The following is an 11,143-nucleotide window of genomic DNA, read 5'->3' as shown; positions in this document are numbered from 1 at the left end:
CATTTGGATGCTTTAATGAAAAAAAAGTTAAATGTTTGACTTTATGGCGGTCCCTATTTTGACATATGGAGCGGAGATCTGGGGCTGTAGCTATGTCGCTAAAATCGAGCGAGCTCAAAGACAAGTTAACATTGCAAGCCAGAAAAGCAGTTTTTGCTATCAAATCTTTTGAAATACCATTTGGATGCTTTAATAAAAAAATGTTAAATGTTTGACTCTATGGTGGTCCCTATTTTGACACATGGAGCGGAGATCTGGGGCTGTACCTATGCCGCTGAAATCGAGCGAGCTCAAAATTCGTTCTGTTAAAACTTTCTCGGTCTAAATATTAGCGCTTATAATTATATGGCGCTAGGTGAATGTGGTCGAGTTCTACTTGGCGTGCTTTGTTATTCAAAATGTATTAACTACTGCATATGCATTTGCCCGAAACGACATGTTGAATCGTCAAGACGATATTGGAAGAATAAATTCGGTAACAAAAGTAGGAGAACTATTATTTCAGTTTGTATTTGGTTACGTATGGTTATGGCAAGACGTAAGCGGCATAACTATTTTCAACGTGCAATTTAAACTTCGCTTAATCGACTGTATGACTCAGGGGTTGCACAACATCGTTAATACATCTTAAAGATGCGATCTCTATAAACACGTTAAATCCTTACTCAATCCGGAAAAAATATATTTCCATAAATTTGCTAGAGCGATATAGGTGTTTAAGTCCTCCGTTAAAAATCGAAGTTGGCCGGCATCTTAACATTGAAAGAACTCATTATGACAGAATATGTGCGTTCTGCTAAATCAACGAGAACAGGCTATTGTTAGAAGATAAATTTCATGCATTTTTCATATGCCCAAGGTTCTCTACTGTCAGAAATTTTATATAGCTGGTACACGAATCGTTCTGACCTACATGCATTTTACAGACTCCTGCAGAAAATAGTATTGTTATAAGACAAGCGGCAATACTTATTTGTTGCTTGTTAAAAGGGCGGATTAATTTTAAAATGTGTATGCAATTTATATTAAGCAATGTCACCACTATATTGTAATAAATGGAGGCCAAAATGTTAAGACTAAAGTTGAGTTGAGTGTATATGATAGCATATACAAACAAATTGAGATTAATAAACTTAAATTATTCATCTAAGATTAAGTTCCAATAGAGAATTTCGCTCATTTGGAGATTTGTTTTCAAAAATGAGTGATTATTTTTTAATTATTATTTTTTAATTGTTGTTTTCTAATCTAACTTAAACAATATATACATTTGTTCAAAATGAAAAATTCCGCATTTGAGTCCGCATAATCCTATTTGTGAATAATTCAATTGATGGCCAACGGGAAAAATTTATTTGAATTATTATTTTCATACTTCTTACCTCTTTTTGTACATGCTGAAAATATTGACTATATACAATGCAAACTTACCTTGTGCCATTTTGGAAGTTTGTGTCTCAAACAAAAAATCAGTTTGCAAATAAACCGAATTTGCAACCTTCAACCAAATGTTGTATTTCAGTGCCTATTTTAATCCGTATTCATGTTCAGCAATCATGTGCAATACAATATCTTTGAATTGCAAATAATTGTAACAATTTCGGTCCGATCTTTGTTATAACATCACAGTTAATTATCACATACTACTGTCAAAGGATGAAGCTAAAGTTGGGTGTCAGTGAATCCGATTAAATGGTAATAACAGTTCAGAAGGAAGAAGAACAACAATATACTGGTAAAAAATCTTCTAAAATAACAATTTTGTAGTTGTTCGGCACACACGCACACGCGAACGCACACGCACACACGCAAACGTACACACGCAAACGCACACGCACGCGCACACATACACACACACACTGACACACGCATACCCACACAGGGAGCTCGTATGCCAATACAGGGCTTTATCCCATCAGTACTTTTCAGGTTCAATCCGTAAAAAAATGGACATATTCCTACCAGGACTCGTAATTATTTCAGTTCTTAAAGGGCACTCCATCACGCGGACTCGAATATATGAATATATTATTATAGATATATATAAGAAATAAAACACGCCATTGAGGGTCATATGACATTATAAGGACCGGCCAGACAGCCACAAAAAGTGAAAATGGATCGAGGCGTTAGGCGAGGTGGTGTGTAAATATTTCTTATATTATTCCGAACATGTTTTATTAAAATATCTTTTAATCCCTTAAGATGTGTTTTTTAAACAAAGCTGATCATGGCCACATGCTACAATTGTGAAAAAGCAAGCCGCTCTTACCAGTGGTATGACGTCAGCGGTCCATATAACATTTCTGGCGAGGTCTGGCCCGCCAAAAAATATGATAAGGATGACGTCATAAAACTGGATTTTAATCAAAATACAGTGATATACGGACCGATCGACTTTATACATAAAAAGAAGGGACTCATTTATGTAAGGTATAATATAAGTATATAAATCATCCATAAACGACACACTAAATCAGGACTCATCTTACTTGACATATAATATTCAGATTATTGGACTTGTCCCTGTATTTTTCATTGTGAAAAAAGTATGTGCATTCATTTTGTTTATCACTTTAATTCAAATTATATTCAATTCAAAATTGTTTTGCCATTTAAGTGTATATTGCCATCTGCAAATAATTTCTATTTAGCTTTTGTTTGGAATAGTTTACAACATATATCTGTTCCAACAAACCTATACTTTAGTAAGTATGCTAATAACGGTTATATCCAAAAGTCTATTAGCATACTGGCCATCTGTAGTATGCTCTTTAAATATAGATTACACGCGTGTTATTTCAGTATAAATGCTTTAGATGTATTGATGTTTGCGGCATTTTGACAAAATCTCAAAACAAAATGAAAAAAGGTAGGTCAGAAAATATGTGCACATGTTCATTCCATCTATTATAAATGAACAAAAAATATCTTTAAAAAATATAATGCATTTATTTCTGTGCATTGTAATTAAAGACATCTAATTTACACCATGTATTGAAAAAAACAAACATATTGTGCAATTATCTAAACTGTCAGTGAAAAACAATCGTTACTACTCGGCAACCTCAGGCAAGATTCGGAAGACCGACCGATGTGTTTCGATTGGCTAGCAACATATTTACCCCCACTTGGAATAATATATTTGCCAGAAAAGATAAACAATTGGTTAGAAAGCATCGTTTGAAAACAGGTTACTATAAACTATGAAAATGAAATTAAACAATTTAGTTTTTTTGTAGAAATACATACAATTGCATATATCTCATTAATGTTTGTGTCTTTGGGTGTCGATTAAGACTTGATATAAATAAAGTGTATGTTCAAGGCACACGCATTTGATGCCCCTAAGCTAATCATTTAAACAAATAAAACCATCTGATTAGTATATCATATTGGTTAAAGTTTATCTTATGGGACGACTATGCTGAACAAAACAGTTACCTGGCATGTTCCATGCGTTGATAACGTTGAATCAACTGGGGTGCTTGCTGTAGTTCATTAAATGCTACTCTTAGCCTGTGTAGTCTAAACACTGGTAGATTCACCACATCTGAGTAAGATATTCCGTTCAATCCAACTTCGGTAAGATGATCAAGGTTTCCAAGGCGTCGTAAATCAAGAATTCCTTTTTGTTCTGAACCTCTATGTGGCCGTCTTCTCAAAACCATACACTTAAATAACTTTTGAATTCCTTTTCGTTCTGAATCTTTATGCAGCCAGTGGATGTCCGTCAGATTTGACAAATCAAGTGTTTTCAACGTTTGCAAGCACTCAATATCATTGTTGTAGAATGTTGATGTGAGGTTCGGAGCTAGTTGGGGAGTTTCAAACGTTATACTGCATTCTACTAAATGACTCAAATTCAAACCAATGATATCTTTAACGCTTTTCGTCCAAAGACGTAAATACTTCAAACTCTTCAAATTCTTTAAATCAAGAACGTTGTCGGTACCTTTGTACTCAGTAAGAATTTCATTGATTTCCAATGACACTAGGCGTGATTGATTTGTCTTCACATTAAAACAGTAGCTGCGTTCGTGTCATAGATGTGTTTCAGGCACAAATTCCTCCCCGAGTAGTCGCTCCTGTCTAGCTCTTTTTGACCTTGTAGGATCGTATCTGCAGCATCCTCGCTTCAAAAAAAGGATAACCATATCTATCACAAAAGTCCGTGAACAGCTCGTTCATTTCTTTTGAAAGTTCTTCAGCAGCTTTTGTATCAATACTGCAAAGGAAAATTAAAATCTGAGACAAACTAATTCCGCTTTCTCTTCTTGTTATTTTTGTATGTGTGTTTGATATGCGAACAACACTTTGCAATGTCTTTTGATATACACAGCGCCGCTAGGTACTCTTGAACAGTTTTGTGCAAGAAGTAATATTGCGGGAATCACCTGGAACATTGGTGCAGGATATGATGCCAGATTCAAGAGATGCAGTTTTTTGACTCTCAAAGTTCACATTCTCCTCCGCATCGATTTCAAATACAATTGTTTGATTTTCATCTTCAGCAAATAACTTTGCAAATGCTATTTTGCTCAGGGTGGGTATAATTTCCTTGTATTTGGATCTAGGAGATGAGTTGCTCTTGTCGCACGATTCAGAGCATCGTTCCTTGTCGCACGATTCAGAGCATCGTTCCTTTAGCAACGTTTCATATAGATCAGAAAGTTTCATATCTGTCAAAAGCCTTCTCTTGTATGAAAGCCAAACAATGTGAGCTAACACGATGGGGCATTCACTGAAATGCCATAAATTGTTTTCTGTATTTCCTTAATGCAAAGTTCGTGATTTAGTAGTGTTCTTGTGCCTTCTGGATTATGGGACATCCCTGTACTGGGTAAATCATTCAAACGAGATAATATGTTCTCGACGAGCTTTTCTGGGTTCGAAACTCCATTCACCATCACGTGTTTGCCAATCTTTGAGAGGCCTATTTTCAGCTCAGCCAGTTTGTATGGCCTTGTGGTGATGAGTAAGGTGCAGTTTTCCCAACTTGTTTGAACATGAGGAATTCTTTCACCCGAATGGCATCTTTCAGGGTGCTGCCATTCGTCTAGACCATCAAGGACAAGCAGACAGGTGTTGGATTTTAAGATTTCTCCAAGCAATTCTTCTCCGCTAGTTTTGTCTATGCCGATCCTCCCTATGATGAATTTTAATATCATTTTCTTTATGCAACATTCTTTCTTTGCCTCACGGAGAATTATGTAAACACAAATTCAAATTGACTTGATAGTTCGTTCACTTTAGTGTGTGTCCGAGTATAGATTGTCCGTCCTTCTCGTTTAGTTTCACACCAATCATGAACAATCTTCTTACAAAGGGAAGACTTTCCCGACCCAGGCTCGCCTTCAACAAATACTGTTTAGCCAATGTGCCCTCCTTGATTTGAAAAATGTCATTCAATTCAGCTATATCGTCCCCTTCGTCTTTGCCATTTTCTTTTAGAGTAAGTTTAGGACATTCATATATTTTCTCAAGTGCCTCATCGATATCAAGCCGAATGGACAATGTGCTTGCAGTGTTGTCGTATAGTTTAAATAGCTCCTTTTTCAAATCTGGAAATAATATTATTTACTATACCGCAGTCATTCTAAATATCAAATGATATATACAAAGATACAAAGGAATAAATGCCGTATACGAAAACAATTGGACTTTTTTGTTTCAAAAGTTGACATTTGTTATTTAAACGTTGTTATATAAGCATACTCTGTGTATTATAGTATCCATACTTTTGTTCTTAATAGTTTGCACCAATGGCTCAGCAAGTTATATTAAGCATGGATATTTGTGCAAAATGAATATTTTCTTTTCCTATAGGGCCAAATGTCTGATTTGAAGTCAGTTAAATTTTGTTTTGTAAACGTCTGGAACATCTATACTAGTATGAACTGCGACAAACAGGAATGAGTCTTATAGTTATGTTTGAATTATTAGTTTATTTTGGTATCATATCAAATGTTACATCACAAACTTGGGACCAAGTTGAATTGTCAATAGCAAGACCATTGTGAAAAAAGTATTCTTAAAAAATATTTACAAAAAAGCCCCATGACCTTAACTTCGCATCAAAAACTATGAACCACAGTTATGTTGTCAGTAGCAAAACACTATGACGTCATATAGTTTTCATAACCCATATTTTCTACAGACCAATGATTTGAAATATGCATCAAAATAGGGAACCACAGTTATATTTTCAGTAGCAATGCACTACAATGTCAGATAGTTTTCATAGCCCACATTTCCTACAAACCCATGCCCTTGTTTACGTTTCTTAAATGGGAACTTTATTCTTATTGTCAATAGCAAGACACTATGACGTCAAATAATTTTCTTAAGTTATAGTCACTATATGACACATTTTGCTTGTCGCGGTTCAAGATAATAGTCGATTCATAGAAATGAGCAAAGTCATAGCTAATATTCCTTGACCCTTTCCTAGCCATGTCGCAATATCATTTTAGTATAACTACTCAAAATTAAGGTTACTTTGCAATGGGCTGATGTCTAATGAATCTTCCAATGCTTTCAGCCATCCAGGGTCCACCAGTCTAAACGTAAGAATGTGGTCATGATCTCCATCTGTGTTTGAAAGTTGTGACGGTTCTATCGACGAATTGTAAGGGTGGTTGTTGAAATACTTGTGCATGTCATAATCTCTTATTAAAGGTGTATTTTTGCAACACTTACATTCCCATGGATTTGTCAATACTTTGACAATGTCATTTACAAACTGGCTACCTGTTGGTCCACAAATAGCTTTTTGTTTGCTTGTTACGGCATTAAACTGTAATACCGCTTTTTTGCCCAGATTAAGCATCTTTGGGTGACAACAATCTAGAAATACAATTACTTTCGTCACATGTTTAAGACAATTGAATTTCTGTTCAAGCTCACTGTCTTTCAGCGTATGGGCGTCTAATTGAAATCCTTCATCCCCATGATGACCCGAATAAACTAATACGATGGTGGTGATCTCTGGAGAATCAATCTTGCTGAACGCTTTCTCCAATTGTTCACCGTACGTTCTAGTAGATTTCTTCACTGTGACTACATTGTCCCTGGAAAAGAAATATGTGCGTCAAAGGATTCAAAAGTTGGATTATATATGAAATTAATTTTGAATAAAATACTGAATTATGCAAGAAGTAACTCAATCGTATCACTGTACCCTGTTGCGACCACTCTTAACGTGTCTTTACTAACTACAGTATTCTTTCCTGCACATGAATCATCTAACCTTCACGTCACAGAACAAACAAGAGATGTTTGTCAAACATTATGCCCCCCCCCCCGAGCGCCATATTGACAGAAGTATATGGGAGTCATCAGCTGGTCACCAAACATCTAAATGTCAAGTTTGAGGGCCATGGGTGCAGACATTGACAAGTTATCACACATACAAGTTTTTCATTCAAGGTCACTGTTACCCTGACCTTTGACCCAATGACCCATACAATCATACGGCGTCATCTACAAGTCAGACACAACTCCAAGTCAGGATCGAGGGCCATGGGCGCAGGCATTGTCGAGTCATTACTCGAAACATTTTCGCATTCAAGGTCACTGTGAACTTGACCTTTGTCCCAATGACTCCTAAAATTAATACGAGTAATTTTCTGGTCAGGCCCGACTTCTATGTCAAGTTTGATGATCATAGGTTCAGTCATTGTTGAGATATCACTGGGAGAAGATTTGTTAACCTTTTTGCGTTAAAGGTTACTGTGACCTTGACCTTGGCCCGATAGCCCCAATGTTAAGGGGGTCATCCTGGTCAAGCACAACCTTCACCTCCAAGTTTGATGACCATAGGTCCAGGAATTGTCGAGTTTGCTTTCAATACCACTGTGACCTTGACCTTTGACCCTCTAAAATCAAAAGGGGTCATCTACTGAGCAGTCCCAACCTCCAAGTCAAGTTTGAGGGCCATGGGTGCAGGCAATTTTTAGTTATCACACGGACAACCTTTTACCATTCAAGGTCACTGCGACCTTGACCTTTCACCCGATAACCCCCAGAACAATAGGTGTCATCTACTGGTCAGGCCTAACATCGAAGTCAAGTTTGAGGACGATTGGTGCAGGCATTGTCGAGTTATCACTTGGACAGAAAGTAACAGTTCGAAGACCTTTTTATGTAAAACAATGACGTGGATTAATACACTCTTGAAACAAGCAAGCGATATTGAGTACACACCATACCTATACTTCTAACTTGAATACCGTTCGATGAAATAAACGTTGTATATTGAAAAGAATGAAACATACTTTACACCCATCAAAATTGCTTTTGTAATGACTCTATCTTTCAGCTTTTCTATATCGTCTTCAAAACGTTTTGTTATGTCCTCCTTCTTATCTGTGCCCGCTATGAAAATGGCTCCCCAGCGATCACCAAAATATCAACAAAAATCCTTAGTGCTATGCACTATTAAGGCAATGACAATGTCATCAACACAACGGGAGGCTAACAATCAACGTTCAACAAATTTATACTAAAATGTCTAGAACATTTTAATTTTGGTCAAAGCTTAACAAACTCGGTCAAATTCTTCTATAATGATATCAATAGTGTTATCATAAATAATGGTTTTCTCTCTGAAGAATTTCAAATTGGGCGCGGCGTCAGACATGGCTGCCCCCTATCTTCTTCTATATTTATTGAACTACTATCTAATACAATACAGACAAATAAACTTATTAAAGGGATAAAACTTTATAACAATATAATAAAGCAATCTCTTTTTGCTGACGATGCTACATATATTAATGATGGATCCAAAACATCTTCGAAACTTTGATAAAAAACAACTTTGGAAAAATATCTGGCCTAAAATTAATTTAACAAAATCTACAATCTTAAGATTCGGGAGTTTAAAATCATCATGTATTGCATACTAAGATGGTTATCAATTTCAAAACGACAGTCAGAAAGCCAAAACACTTGGAATCGTTTTAACAAGAGCAATAGTTATATGATTCAAAATAATCTTGTTCCTAAGCTACAAAGTTTCAAGAATTGTCTCAAAAGTTGGCAGCACAGAAAACAGACGCTTATGGGAAAAGTTACAGTAGTTAAAACATTAGCGCTTCCAAAACTTATCTATCTCATGACAGTTCTACCTTCACCACCTATATACGTCCTTGATGACATTAACACGTCAAGTTTTAAGTTCATTAGGAACAATAAACCCGACAAGATAAAACGGAAAGTACTTATGAACGATTTTAAAGATGGTGGCCTTAGAGTTCCAAATATTGATATATTAAATAAATCGATCAAGCGTCATGGGTGAAGTGACTACTTGATAAAGCCAATAGGCATCAATACAAAACTTTGTATAATGACGCTTTACATAAATTTGGAAGCAGGTTGGTTTTCGAAAGTAATCTCGACGAAGATACAATAAACATCATTACACATAAATATAAATTTATATACTTTATAAAGCTTAAAGATATTACTCCAACTTTTACGGCTTTACAAAATCGAACATGAAATTGCATTCATGAATGACAAACAGTCCACGAGCAAAAATGGCATGTATTAAAAGAAAAATTAAATTTAAGCAACATCCTCTAGTAAAGTCATTTATATATATTTTTTTTATCTCTACTTTTTCGTAGTTTATAAATTTACTTACTTACTTTATTTAATTGTCAATATTTATTTTTGCCTAGTTAAAATTATTCTCTGCTTTTGTGTGTCTTTTCTTTCTATTTTATCATTTTGTTTAACAATATAAAAATGTCTATTTTTTTCTGAATCGACACCATTCTCACTTCTTAAATAAACATTACATGATGAACACCATATGTTATACATTACGTATGTATGTGATCAATTGTGTTGTGTAATGTGGAATATTTAATAATAAAAAAAAAAAATCGATGCAGCGGAAAGGTCATCACTATCCAAGGGGGGTCTACTTTATAGTTATCAAGCCAAAGCAAATGCCATCAAAGCGTAAGGGGATGCTACTATACAGTGATCAAGACAAAGCAAATGTCATCAACACGTGAGGGAGGCCACTATACTGTGATAAAGCCAAAGCAAATGTCATCAACACTTGAGGGAGGCCACTATACACTGGTGAAGCAAAGGCCAATAGCATCAACATGTAAGAGGAGGCTACTGTACAGTAATCACGACAATGCCAACGTCACAAACACGTAATCGGAAACTTCTATACAGTAATCATGGCAATTTTCAAATACCTCACACGTAATAGTGGTTATTATACAGTGATCAAGGCAATGTCAATGATACCAGGACGTAAATGGAGTCTACAATACAGTGATCAAGGCAATGTCAATGTTACCAGGACGTAAAGGGAGGCTACAATACAGTGATCAAGGCAATGTCAATGCTACCAGGACGTAAAGGGAGGCTACAATACAGTGATCAAGGCAATGCCAATGCTACCAGGACGTAAAGGGAGGCTACAATACAGTGATCAAGGCAATGTCAATGCTACCAGGACTTAAAGGGAGGCTACAATACAGTGCTCAAGGCAATGCCAATGCTAACAGGACGTAAAGGGAGGCTACACTACAGTGGTCAAAGCAATGCCAATGATACCAGGACGTAAAGAGAGGCTACAATACAGTGATCAAGGCAATGTCAATGCTACCAGGACGTAAAGGAAGGCTACAATACAGTGGTAAAGGCAATGTCAATGCTACCAGGACGTAAAGAGAGGCTACAATACAGTGATCAAGGCAATGTCAATGCTACCAGGACGTAAAGGGAGACTACAATACAGTGATAAAGGCAATGCCAATGCTACCAGGACGTAAAGGGAGGCTACAATACAGTGATCAAGGCAATGTAAATGCTACCAGGACGTAAAGGGAGGCTACAATACAATGATCAAGGCAATGCCAATGCTACCAGGACGTAAAGGGAGGCTACAATACAGTGTTCAAGGCAATGCCAATGCTACCAGGACGTAAAGGGAGGCTACAATACAGTGATCAAGGCAATGTCAATGCTACCCGGACGTTAAGGGAGGCTACAATACAGTGATCAAGGCAATGTCAATGCTACCCGGACGTAAAGGGAGGCTACAATACAATGATCAAGGCAATGCCAATGCTACCAGGACGTAAAGGGAGGCTACAATACAGTG

At 36.4% G+C, this 11,143-nt stretch overlaps 1 protein-coding gene across 1 annotated transcript; it reads right to left on the bottom strand.

Moving 5' to 3' along the window:
* Positions 1-4,347: 4,347 nt before the first annotated feature.
* LOC128221515 (uncharacterized) lies at positions 4,348-8,385 on the bottom strand. The gene is made up of 4 exons (XM_052930121.1): positions 8,280-8,385; positions 6,502-7,073; positions 5,326-5,564; positions 4,348-4,644 (listed from the first exon to the last, which is right to left on the bottom strand). Exons 1-4 carry the CDS (start codon positions 8,288-8,290, stop codon positions 4,348-4,350), a joined length of 1,119 nt encoding a protein of 372 aa, XP_052786081.1. The 5' UTR covers positions 8,291-8,385.
* Positions 8,386-11,143: the final 2,758 nt, after the last annotated feature.

This window comes from Mya arenaria, chromosome 16 (assembly GCF_026914265.1).
Source record: "Mya arenaria isolate MELC-2E11 chromosome 16, ASM2691426v1".
NCBI lineage: Eukaryota > Metazoa > Mollusca > Bivalvia > Myida > Myidae > Mya > Mya arenaria.
Note: the sequence above shows the minus strand (reverse complement) of the source record. Positions and strands in the feature narration are given on the sequence as shown.

Coding starts and splice junctions, on each gene's coding strand:
- LOC128221515 (XM_052930121.1), bottom strand. Junction 5,565..6,501: donor AGACATCAGCCCATTGCAAA/GTAACCTTAATT, acceptor TATTATTTCCAG/ATTTGAAAAAGGAGCTATTT. Junction 4,645..5,325: donor GTCGGGAAAGTCTTCCCTTT/GTAAGAAGATTG, acceptor ACGTTGCTAAAG/GAACGATGCTCTGAATCGTG.